Source organism: Genypterus blacodes, unplaced genomic scaffold (assembly GCF_046128005.1).
Source record: "Genypterus blacodes isolate CSIRO-AG114 ecotype Tasmania unplaced genomic scaffold, CSIRO-AGI_Gbla_v1 ptg000070l_1, whole genome shotgun sequence".
NCBI lineage: Eukaryota > Metazoa > Chordata > Actinopteri > Ophidiiformes > Ophidiidae > Genypterus > Genypterus blacodes.
In genome coordinates, this window is record NW_027466880.1 from 2,917,439 (window position 1) to 2,930,971 (window position 13,533).

Here is a 13,533-nt window from a genome sequence, read left to right on the forward strand (position 1 = left end):
TTGCTCCTGAAGCTCCCAGTCACAGTAAATGGGACTAAATGGGGAAACATTTGAAGGCTCTAAAAAACCCCACAACGGTGTCGTTCTATTTTCGGAGTCAGGATTTGTGAAATGATGTCCTTTGTTGACGCCCCTCCCCCGGGATGACGGCACCTGGTGTCCTCACAGGATGTATGTCTCAGTCAGACTGCATGGGAAAGTCGACGTCCAGGACATTAGGAGTTTTCCACAACCCATCCGGCCGCTCCAGGTATGACACAGCCCAGCCCGACCCTGTATTGTCAGAGAGCGAGGTAGGGATGCCACCCTTCCCATCCCAGACACACCCACACACACGCACACACACACACACACACACACACACAAACACACACACCCCCCTTCTCACCGACTTCATTCATGCCAGTAAGACGTAAGATCCGGGACGTGCGCATGCTTATTCACACTTACCCTCAGAGGATGCAGTACAGACCGGTGAAGAATTCATGGAAGGAACACAGTCACACACACGCACACACACGCCCCTACCTCCCATGGGCTGACCCACACACATACACACACACTCACACACACACACACACGCCCCTGCCTCCCATGGGCTGACACACACACACACACACACACACACACACACACACACACACACATGCAGATCTGTGTCATCATTTCTGATATTTCATAACCCAAGCAAACATCTTGTGAATCAAAGTTCTTGGCCGGAGATATGATCCACACAAACCGGTAAACAGAAGCAGGACGCACTGGTGTTTTATCTTCCTGTCTTTGTACATGTGGTTTCTAATGTTTCCCAACTGAGGGACATCAGCTGAGATTTATGCTGGAATTCATCCGTGTCTCTTTCCAGTAATCTTCCACCCTTTCTTATGCATCATCCTGTGGAGATGGCTTTATTAACATGCTGCTGCTGCTACAACAGACCAGCACCATGTATCTCCAAGTTTGTGAATTTAAATATGTCCAACTCCATTCTCTCACCGTTGCTGACCCTGAATAGGATAAGCGGGTACTGTATGAGTGTGGATGGATGGATGGATTCCCTTTCCTGCCCTCTCTAGTAGGACAGCAAGAACAGCTAAGCAGTCACGTTGCATATTGATTGTTTTCATCCTCCTCGGCTCCCACTGATGCAAGACCTTGAACAAATGCATTTATTGCTTATGAGGACATTCCTTAAAGAGATACAAGCTTGTGCTCGCCTTGTTTACAACATCGGCCTCACAAACCACATTGATCGCAGATGCTCCCCCTCGGTTTGAAGGCTCGGGGAACAATGGAGAGAGCATGAACATCTCAGCCACGGCTTCATCCCTGTGGACTCAAACGTCGATCTCTCTGGATCCTGTCTCACTGTATTCCTCTATTTGATTTGACATGAAAGGAAGCATAAGGAACTAATGAGGGAAGAAGTTAACCTGGATTTTTACCTCTGAACTTTCTCTACATAACTACCTACACATTTGAGCACTACTTTTAGGCCATAGACAACCATTAGTGACCACCAGATGGCAGCAAAGGCGTAAACACTTGTTACCGTTGGATACAAATTTCATAATCAGATTTTCAGAAATGCATTTTCAGACATGGTATTTGAATGATGAATGAATATTTATCCAGGCATAAACTTCCATCATCTAGTTGAGATTGTTCTAAAAATAAACTCATTAAAATAGAGATGTTGTTCAAGTTTATTTCAGGGAGGTTTTTCATGGTGGAGCGATCAGATTATAAAAGCTCTCGTTTCCTCCGTGACAACATTTTAGTCCAAGTAAATACCACAATACAAGAACATTTTATGGTATACAACAAAGCCATTACACCAAACAAAATCAATGGCAGAGTTCAAAGGCTAAAAATGTGCAGGCTGAGACCGAGGCTTATTATGCCTCCTCTTCCTCCAGTAAAACCCTCAGAAAAAGAGCCTGGCACGCTGTAATGACCGCCCTCACTCGCCCACTTGCAAAACGCTCCGTTTCCTATGGTCGGCCACGCCACACCAAGAAGTTTGAGCCACCACAGTTGACTCCAAACACTTTTGAAAAAGGCCTCAAAACACCTGCGTCCACCTTAAGACAGAACACTGGGGGGGGAATGTCTTTAGGTGGCACTGTCTTGCCTGCCGAGCGCCGCAAGGAAACAACAGGCTCTGTTTTCGGCGGTAATGAGGCCACACACAAAAAGCCATTGTTTGTGAAAATATAGACTCCAAATGTACCTTTCATTATTCCTATTTTGCTTGGTGCCGTGAGCCAGTGAGGGCGGGCGGAAAGCAAACGTATGTCTGATTTGTGTGTTTTTCTTGGCAGACCGCAAGTTTATTAGCATGCTGTCAATCTCCCTGCAAATCCCTCAGATGTAGGTACGTGAGCGTGTGTGTGAGCGCAAGTGTGTGTATGTGTTTGTGTTTGTGCGTGTGTGTGTGTGTGTGTGCCCAACCCTGCAACAGCAATTCAGTTTGTGTACATTAGATAATATCCGGGCTCGGTTGGACTAATTATATATACCAAACACATATTTAAGCTAGAATTAAATCATTTCAAACCAAAACATTCTAACAAAAAGGATTCCCTGACTCTACCATACTTAATGGTGAGTTTACACAATAACACATTTTCTTTTCTCTGCATAGAAACCGCCGGTCTTGTCATGCATCATATACAGAGAGGGCGCAGAAGAGGAGACAAGGCCGTGAGGAAACACTTAATCGTGTCCACCTCGGCATATTTTGCACAGTGAGGTCGTCTGGGGACTCTTCTTCTGTGTGAAGCCTGTCTGCATCCGAGCCGAACTATAGATGGATCGCTACTTTGATGTAGTGATCCATGTACGGTGCAGGGGGGGGGAAAGAATGAAGAGAGCAGCGGTCAGGCAGTAACTCCACTTCAAACGGAGCCCATGTGTTGTTTGTATGCGTGTGTTTGAGTTGGTTGGACACGCATGCAGCTTATACAGAGGGCTATGACTCATTCTTTCTCATGTAATTATCCCGGAACTCTTCTTTTTCTTCTCCCTGTGTGTGATTTTTATGCAATGCAACAAATTGTTGACATACAAGGCTCCTTCTAAATCCTTGTTATTTGGGCAAAAATGCGTGTAAGTCTGTGGAACTCCCCTAAAAAAAGGGAAACTCCCCTGATAAGAAATGAAAAACATCATTTCACAGACTCATGTTGTGCTCGTCCAGTATTTCAGGGTTGATCACAAACTTTGAAATGCAAATTATGTAATAGAAAGATGCAAAAATTACACAACTCATTGGGGAATGAGAGCATATTTTCTATTCATTCATCTTCTACTTGTATATGACGTATTGGTATACGAGTATATTGTAAATTGTGCATATTTGTGGGATTGTATGCATACTGAGCTCGTCTTGATTGTTCATACCTGAAGCACAAAGATTCCCTCTGTGAATAAATTTGTTTCTGATTATGGAATTTTAATTTACACTCATTTACATTCTCATCTAAACCTCCTTTTCCCTCAAAGTTGTTTCATGCAAGCAGCAGTAGAGAGGGCATTGCATCAATGTCACTGACCCTGAGCCAGCATGTGTGAGTATGTGTGTGTGTGTGGCATCCATCCCACTACTCTCTGCTGGACTGAATCAATGCCATGAACAAAGAAACTTCAGACCACAATTTCCTTTAGACCTTGACTATGACAAACACACACACAAATTCCCATGTTGACGTATTGATCTGTCTGAGCAGGAAAGCAGCCCGTCCTTGGCCCCCCCAAGATGTTGAATGTCCAACACCCAAGCCAAGACCCCTCAGCGCTTAATTGGGCGAAACTCTACTCTAGTCTAGTTTTACGGCGTCGCTCAAAGTTGTGAACTATGGCACAGGAGGAGACGCTATAACTGCCACAGATAGCGGCCACTCCACTCCAAAGCACCTTGGTTTACGGCTCTACTGTCAACAGATCATGAGGAGATTGCAGTGTCAAAAACTGACCACAAGAGGGCACTATGGGACACAGAGGACCTTGCCGTGTCCACAGGTTACAAACTGCAGGCTGTTTCCCTCAAGTGAGGAAGAACACGCCAACACGCTTTCTTGAAGGAATGTTGCCATGGTAATATGATTTCCTTCTTATTCCTTCCTTTTTATTGACATAAGATGAGATAAGTAGGCAGTTAAAAAAAAAGCAGAAGACTCGAAACCTGTATGCATTTATTCAGGATTGATTAAAAAATAATATAACGTGTGAACAGTGAACTTGGGAGAATGAAAGCCAGTGTGTGTGTGTGTGTTGATTTGTGCGTGTGTGAGTGTGCATGCGTAAAATACACACACACACACATACACACACACACACACACACACACACACACACACACACACACACACACACACACACACACACACAGCCCTACTGTACACCTGTACAGCCCAGCAACACACACCACCTCTGTGAGGTTTATGATGATGATGATTTGTGGAGACTCTGAGTGCACTTCAGTGGAAGTAAAAAGCCCCAAACTTAACTGCGTCCTCTCTCTCTCGCTCTCTCACTCTCACTCTCACTCTCACTGACACTGTCACTGTCACTCTCAGTCCCACTCTCTCTCTATCTATCCCCCTCTCTGTCTTGATAACTGTCCCAGCCCATCATGCACTATATCTTGACCGATGGTTTAGCCTCCATTTGATTGAAGTTTACAAGTCTTTTTTTTATTAGAATATAATATAATTTTACTGTCCACATATGCTGGGAAATTGGCTTTAACTCACCAGACATAAAATACTGGTATATATCTGGGTGAGTAATAAAAACAAATCACCATTCATACGTAACAGACACAGCAATATAAAAACAGCAAAAAATATCATTAAAAAGCATAAAGGGCTCATAAACAGAGCTGGGAGTTTAAAGTGTTCCTTGAAACCATTGTTGGTTTGCCTAAGGCAGAGAGCAAACGGAAATTTACATTTTACAAGTCATTAACTCATAATTCATGGACTTCAGAAATACCACAGCCCCTGAACAGCACTTGTCCACTCCCACACACTCTGACCACTCTGACACCACAACAATGGCTGCCCTACATTCATTTGATTGACAGGATTACACACAAAGCTTCACTTTCCGTATAAACACCAGACACAGGAAGCTATTTCAAGCAGGAACAGATTATTTGTGTTTAAATGGGAGACAAACGTTAAATACAAACACGTCTCACCTGGTGTGATATGCAGCGGCCGCTCGTCCATTAGACACACAGAGCATCCACACTTCTGGAGTACACACACACACACACTCTTACTCTCTCTCTTCGATCAGGCCTTGGATGGGTCCTGCTGCTTAATCTCAGACAGAAAGTCAAACATGAAACATCTATTCCTGAACGCCTCGCTGGGGCTGGCAACTTTCATTTCCCCACCGTTGTGTCTTATACATTAGTATACATATGAATGCTCCCAGTACCATATGAATGCTCCCATCCTTCCTTTTCAAACAGAAACATTCATGACTCACCGCTTTGTGTGTGTTTGCCCTGATGATGCCTTCAGGAACACGTCGGCGGGGCTATAAATATTTTATGTATTGGCCCCTTAAATTCATGTCACATCTAATGATGTGTAATCTGGTATCGATTCTGAGTCAAGCAGCCTGTGTGTGTGATCCCCATTGACTAAGAATGCAGCGCAGGTATTTTTGAGAATGTGCATCAATAAAACATTTTACCCTTGAGATGGAACCTGGTGCAGGCAATTCTGATCTGTGAAAGGTCAGAGTTCATGCAGATCAAATCCATAAGTTGCCATCTTTATGACTTTCTATCACATTTGACTTTCTTATTCAACTAAAGAAGTGAAGAATCCAGCCAAGATCTGTATCATGAATTTGATTCATTACTAACCACACAATATTTTTTTGAGAGACTTTAAGCAGTAGAGTTGTAAAGTACCAACCCAGGCTATGAATCAGCAGATGATCTCCTATTGTGATGTTTAATTAAAAAGGGGGCATATATGGATTAATAAACGGAAAAGGCTTTTTTTTCGGTGTGTGTGTGTGTGTGTGTGTGTGTGTGTGCGTGTGTGTGTGTCCATTCCTTGCCGAGTTAATAAAAGCCAAAGCAACATTTTCTGTCTTTTGGCAGCCTTTGAAGAAACTTCAGGGCATCAATACTTAAACTGACAATGTCGAGGCTAAACAAGAAGTGATGGCGGATGAAGCGCGGAGCTTTGTAGTGTGTTTGCTGGCTGAAGACATGAAAGATTTGCTCACTGAATTTGACGACAAGCGCCGAGCACAAAGTGGATCCATCGGCCCCTAACAAACTCATTAAAGTGCTTACTTATTACACTGGTGGTGATGACGCCGGGGCAGTGAGCTGACGAATGGGCGGCGGCGGTGCAGCTAGGGAGGCGTCTGTGCCACAGGTGAGGCATTACCTCTCTGTGCTCATTTGGGTTTCTGCTGACGGGGCAGGACGTGTCATCTCACGCAATACGTTACTATGGTGAGTCATCTTGTGTTGAAGAAGGAGTGGAGCACAGGAGATCAGACCTAAGTGATGATGGTGCAGAGCTCCTATGAGAATCTATGATCGGCATAACTGTGATCAAACTGCCACACAACAAGACTGGAATTATGCAACAGACAAATCTGACGTCTCCACATGCATTTCTTATGACGGTGTAACTATTGACTCAGTCAGACAGATTTCAAAGAGACATTTCTCATCTAAGGGGGGGATGAGTCACTCCTAATGCTGTATTATTCTTACAGCTCGCCTTTGATCAATAATACCTCACACATGAAAAGAGATGAGGGATTTGGTTGAGAGACCTGGTGGGGAAAAAAAATCCCCACACAAACCACACACACACACTCCAATCAAGATATCACACACACACACACACACACACACACACACACACACACACACACACACACACACACACACACACACACACACACACAGATTTGCACACATTTCTCATGTTGAGGGAAGGAAGGCAGGAGTGTGTGATGTTTCCACAGGAGTGTTTCCGTTGCTCTTTGTGGACACTTCGTTCTCGACCTGCTTATGTAACTTCATCTGAAGCTACTTGGTCACAAACACACTGACAGGAGGTCAAAGGTTACATAGCAGTCAAGCGCACTGACAGCGTCTACATGATGTAATGTTACGACTTCCTGTACTGTCTGTAAGGGTGCCACAGATTGTTTCATCATGTCACAGATGCACATTTCAGTGGTTTTATCATTAGAGATGATCGAGAGGGAATTGCTCTCTGCCTTTGTCTCTCTCCTTTGTTCGTGTTCATTTGGTTGTTATCTCCAGATTATCACTTTAGAGCACAGCGGTTGCTCTGCATAGTGCTGATTAAAGGCAAAATAACATAGAGTGAACAAAGGATTATCAATAGTTATTAGCGCTGGGATGAAATCAGAATCTCAACGAAGGCGGCATTTAATTAGACAGGCTGACGATTCAGATAGCAGTGGTTTGCCCTCCAGATGAGGAGCTGCTGCTGCTGCTGCACCAAATGAAAGAGTCGGAGCATCTTCACGAGTCACAGCAGGATGGAGCGTGAGATTGAGAGATGGATCGGCTCTGTGCCTGCAATGATGTGGGTGCTCTAAGGAGAGTGATGAACCTGAGGGCAAAACACTCAATTTACCAGTCGACGTGCCTTTCAACTCTCACCTTTGCTCGTGGGCTCTGGGTAGAGATAGAAAGCAGAGCTGGGAGTCTCTCTCCTTCTTAGCTCCCGAGATTCTGAGCAAGCCACATCATCTGTATCATAATGCTGGAATATTATCTGTGTAATGGTGCTTCGTATGGCAGTCAGCACTGCATATAATACATTGTATTTTTTTTCCAGGAGACCCACATTAAGGAATCTGGAACATTCACAGTGAAGATTGTTCAGTATGTATTGATTTATCAGACAAGTGAATCTAAAAAAACTTCTTCTTAACGAATCAATAAAGGCCCAACACAAAAAGTGTCCTTGAGGTGTTTCACTTTTTCAATTTTGTGCAAATCCGACCTTTGCTGCTGTAGAAAGTTTGATATCTTTCACGCCACAGAAACACAAACTGGTACATTTGATGTGAGGGTTGCTCTGAAAGACAGATAGGATTAGAACCTGCTGTATCCAATTGCCAACTAGACCCTCGAACCCGGAAGTCCCCTTGATCATGAAGTTAAGTTGAGTTAAGATTTGTAGTAATCATTTATATTTTGGACTTGTGCTTAAATGGTTAAAAAATATATAAAGAAACTGTAAAAACATGCAGCTTGTCCTCCATGACCCCACATTCCCCTCTAACCTGATACAGGACAAAGCGACGCTCTGATCAGCCTCAGTACACCGAATGCAAATTTCAAACCAGAGCTCAGGGACCAACGTTAGAACAAGCAACAGTCACTACCTGACAGCAGGCAGGAATCATAACGGGCTTGTTATAGAATCTTTGCCTGGAGCAGACCTTCCCACGAGGAAAGTAACTTCAAATTTTGTCGAAAACTCTCCTCGCTCCACGTGAAACCCAAACAAATTCAAAAATAACCCCGCACTCCTCTTTCCTTTTCATTTACTTTTCCACCCTCGGCGTTGTTTATCTGTCTACAACTCCAGTCTGCTCCAGCTTTAGGTGAGAGCCCGTCGCATGGGTGTTTCCTTGGCAACGGGGGGCACTCGGTCTCCCAGGTCGCCGCGAGAGCACCTGAAGACTGAGCTGACGGCAGAAGATGAGAGGCTCCATCCGCTCAGCTCAAGTCGTGTTGTTGTTGTTGTTGGACGTTTCATTAGCCTCTCGTCCTCCTTCCTGCTGCTGACGTGATAAATGCTCACCCAGACAGCGGCTGTTCATCATTTCTGTGGTCGCACAGGCAATAATAAAAAAAAAAAAGAAAGGAAAACCCCGCTCTGGCTCTACATTTGATGATGAGACGCAGAGGAGTGTGTCATGATAAAGGTAAGAGAGGCAGATTTAGGGAGAAGGGAGGAGAGCGTTTCACCGCTGGAGAGTGGATTGCATCCATTATTTAGGAGCTGTTTCACTGTGAGATATTGAGACGGTGGAAGTGTTTGCAGGATACAAACATCTGCTCCAAGTCCCTCACACACTGCACGTTTCTCTTCCCTAAACCATTTCTTATAAGAGCATAAACTATCTTAAGTATAGTAAGTATGATCAACATCCATGCGCTCCTAGTCAGCTTAAAATGGAGTTTCAGTGCATGTTTTGCAGACTAAAAAGAAGCCACATGAAGTCTAAATATGAGGCCGGAAGAAAAGTGTTTTAGATGTTTGCATCAAAAAGGAAAGCAAAGCATTGAGGTCCTGTTAAATCACAGAGAAACTGGGCCGAAGAGCTCTGATGCGTTCGTGTTTGATCAGGATGCTTCATCCCCGGCTCTCCGGCTCTTCTGGTAGATTGCGTTCCACAGGGTAATACTGAATGCGCACATCTGAACACGTGATATTAAGCTGCAACTGGAGATCACGCGTGATACCATGTGAGCTCAGAATCTCTAATCAGTCTGAGCTGACGTCTCTTTGCTGTAAGTTTGTTTCATTCTGGAGATATTTGCTGTTTACTTCCCAGGTCTGTAGGCCTTTTGAATGGACCCTGATGGAACCCTGCTGTGATAAAGATAGTGATGAAGTGATGAACGCCATGGAAACGGCTAAACCTATGCAAACAGCACTAAGTCAGGCAAAAAAAACCCAACTATATTCCTTGTGTTGGCGTCTCTCTCTCTCTCTCTCTCTCTGCTGTTTCATGTTAAAAATAGACATTTCAGCATAAATCTATCTTTGTGACCTCATAACTTCACTTTAAAGGCGTTTGTTCTGTGTATCATGTGGATTGGGATGTGTTGTAGCAGTCTGGCAGGTGGTGTTACCTCTGACAGCTGAGCCTGGTTAATAATCAAGCAATAAGCTGCAACTCATTTTCTAATGAAGATTTCATCTATTCCCTCCTTTTCTTTGCCTGCAGTCTAAACCAAAGGTGGGGAGGCAGCTTAAAGTCACAATGCAGGAATCCACGCCTATAACGACCTCAAACATGCCAAAGATGAACTGTTCAACCTTTTTAAACATTCTATTGATTCTCACATTATCATCTGTGTATTTCCACAGGATTGTACTCAGCTAATACGGTTGTTTTATCAGTATGAAGCACATTGAATTGACCTGTATATGAATTATGCTGTGTGAATAAACGTGTGGCCTGTATAGTTTTAGCACCATCGCTCTAAATTACTGTTGTTCATGTGTGTGTGTGTGTGGCTACAAATCAACATTTTATTGTAACAGTACCCACTTTATCAGTCGCAGTATTTTATGCAGCGTCTCATTATGCACCATCAGCTTTGAGCCCTGAGAGACGCTGACCTAAACATGCACTAGCTGTTATTCACAGAGGACCATGTCCTCTTCATGTTTGTCTTTGTTCAGACAGATGGCATGAACTTTTCCTGGTGGTGGCATCATTGTCAGCCACGCAGCTCTCCCAGCACTCGGTTCTTCATCAAAATGAATAAAAGCATCTTTGAGCAACGATACAAGACGGGAGGAGTAAGACGAAGGGACACAGAGCACAAATCAAAGGGAGCAGCGGCTGTCTGAGGACAGGAGGATGAGACGTTGGCACCCAGACTTTGATGCTGTGAGAGGACGGAAGGTAGCTTTCTGCTTTCCTCTTCTTCACAGTCTCTCACACACACACACACCTGGTATAGATTCCAAGTGACCCACAAATTAAAATGTATACCACTCAAAAACGGACCCGTAAATAAACATGAAACCACAGGTTCATTTGTTGAATATATTATTTTATTTTTAACATCATCATCATAGTTTGAACTTTTTAATTTCCCCTTCATTCATTTTAAAATGATCACCTCTGAATGTACACATACTGCAAACTGTCAAAAATATACAAACAAATGCAGGCTTGTGCTATAGTCTGGTCAAATGTCTAAAAAACAGTGGCACTGGGAGAGACAGAGAGAGAGTGGGAGAGAGAGAGAGAGAGAGAGTGAGAGAGAGGGGCAGAAAGAGCAAAGGAGAGAGAGAGAGAGAGAGAGAGGAAGAGAGGCAGAGAGGAAGAGAGGCAGAGAGAGAGAGAGAGAGAGAGAGACATTGAAACCGGTTAAGACATGCACAGCATCACCGTGAGCACCGGTTGCAGTTTTCCGGGTGCGCCATACTTCCGTGTGGAAAAGTTTACATTTCATCATCTGACAGCGCGGCAACAAAACGCCTGACGCGTGTCAATCAAACCAAACCAACAAACAAACAAACATCGCTCATTTAATGGATCTGTTAGGCACATCATTGTTTTTTATGGTTTTAAGATTTTCTGTAAAAGTCTGAGTAACTGTAAATGTAGAATGCTCAAACAAAAAAGGAAAAAAAAAGAAACGTACGAAAAAAAAAAAAAAGAAAGACAAAAAAACCTTCAGCTTTTAAAAGTCATTTTGGAATCACCGTCCTGTTAGTAACTCAACATTGTTACACAATCATAATTTAGTGTGTGTATGTGTGTGTACAATCGGATACATTTCTGTGTGTGAGGAACCAAGTGGTAATGGGCGTGCATATTGTGTTGCATTGTGGGTAGTAGCTACAGCTGGCCGCGGCCATGCGGTCAGATGCTCAGGTCTTTGGGGTTCCCCTTGTAGGTCTTCTTGGGCTCGGGCGCCGGTGGCTTGGACGAGCGGCCGCCGTCGGACTTGAGGGTGCTGTAGTACTCCCTCACCTTGGCCGCCACAAAGTTGTCATCGTCGTCTTCGTCATCCTCCTCGCTCCTCCTGAGGCTCCTCGGGGGGGACATGTCTCGGCCGAGGCTCCTGGTTCTGTAGCGCAGCGGCTCGGGGGAGCTGTCCCTGCTGCCGTCGCCCCCGTTCCTCTCCGTCCTCTCGGGCGAGCGCCCCCGCAGCAGGGAGCTGTACCTCTTGTAGGCCGAATCTGAGTTGGGAGTGCGAACCCTTGGCAGACTGGTGTCCCTGTAGGGGTCTCTCTGTCCCCGGGAGGCCACATCCCTCAGCAGGCTGTCCCTCAGCGGGCTGTCCCCCCTGTAGGCTCTCTCCATGGAGGACGCTCTCTTCAGCAGGCTGTCCTCGAACAGGCGCTCCTCTCTGGATGGTTTTGGAAGCATGGAAGTGTCCCTGCTCATACGGTCACGGCCCAGGGGTTGGTATTCTGGGAGGACACTGTCTTCGAGAGGGAGGCTAAACTCAGACGTCTTGGGGGGCTCCACCTTCGCGGCCTCAAACCCGTTGGGCTTTTCGTTGTTGGGGGCCCTCTGTCTCTCTGGGGAGGCGTAGCGGCGGTAGGGGTCCGAGGAGTGGCCGCGGTGCCGCGTGGGTGAGTGGTGGCGGGTGCGGTGTGGGGACCTGTGGCGGTGAGGCGAGCGGTGTGGCGAGCGGTAGGGGGAACGGTGGCGGTGGTTCGAGGAGGAGGCCTGGTGTCTGTCAGGCGACCTCCCGTGCCGATGACCTCCGTGGCGACTGTCCAGGGTGTTTTCTGCACTGTGAGAGCGGTGGTGGTGCTTCCTCTCAGGTGATCGGTGCCTGCTGCGGTTGTGCCCGCCGCTGCTGGAGTGATGATGGTGGCTGTCGCTCTTCCCCTTGTCATCCTTCTTCTTGAACAGCTTGATCTTGCTCTTTCCGGGGGACTTGTGTTTTCCCGTGCTGCTTTTCTTGTTGGGGGAGCGGTGGCGGTGTCTGGAATGGTGGTGTTTGCCGGCGGAGGTGGCGGAGGTGGCGGCGTGGCGGCTCGTCTCCTTCTTGCTCCGGGATGGTTGTTGGGTTTCTGGTGGGAAGCTCGACTCCGACGGCGCGTTGGTGGCGCTCACTTCCGCAGCGTTTTGTAACCCTGCGGCTGGGTCGGCTGCGCTGTTGCCGTTGAGGTCTGTAACAGATTGTGACATACACACGAGGGCAGGAGGATCAAACATGCATCTGGATTCCTAAAAGCTTCTGTATGGTTTTCACACCGACCATGCTGCATCACTCAGTCATGACACCCTGAGCCATTCTGGTGTTAATGGCAGCTAAGATGACTCAACTGTCAGCAGCAGCCGGTGGGAGAACATTAGTGTAACATACATGTAACATACATAAGAATAGAATGTCATGATGGACGTATGAGGCAGCAAGAGCTTGATGACACTCAGCACCAACAACAAACCTCTTCCCAGGTCTACGTGGCTCGTCTGAGTGAAGCTGAATGGGTCCTGGCGGGTTGGATGGTAAGACAGGTGGCTGCTAACAGGGGCAATGTGCTGCGTGTTGATGATGCTGCTTGATAAAAGTGATCAGCCATGCTCTATCATGCAGCGTGAGACACTTTGGGAATGTTTAAAGCAAATAAAATGCTCTGGATGAGATCCAAAAACAAATGGATGGATGGGTGTAAAGTTTACTGAGACCTGAATGCTTTATTAAGCCCAGCAGGAGAGTTTGTCCTCTGGATTGAGCTCAACTAAACTATACACAGCAGTGGGCAGCCTGGGGGGTCTACAGGCATG

At 45.8% G+C, this 13,533-nt stretch overlaps 1 protein-coding gene across 5 annotated transcripts in view; it reads right to left on the reverse strand.

Annotated features, from left to right (window-relative positions):
- Positions 1-10,821: 10,821 nt before the first annotated feature.
- The window catches only part of magi1b (membrane associated guanylate kinase, WW and PDZ domain containing 1b), a 123,437-nt gene continuing 120,725 nt past the window's right edge, over positions 10,822-13,533 (reverse strand). For all 5 annotated transcript variants that reach the window (XM_076156398.1, XM_076156396.1, XM_076156394.1 and 2 more), the window contains one exon: positions 10,822-12,914. In XM_076156398.1, the coding sequence (XP_076012513.1) occupies positions 11,650-12,914 (1,265 nt within the window). In that variant the 3' untranslated portion in view covers positions 10,822-11,649. The remainder of the gene's footprint in view (positions 12,915-13,533) is intronic.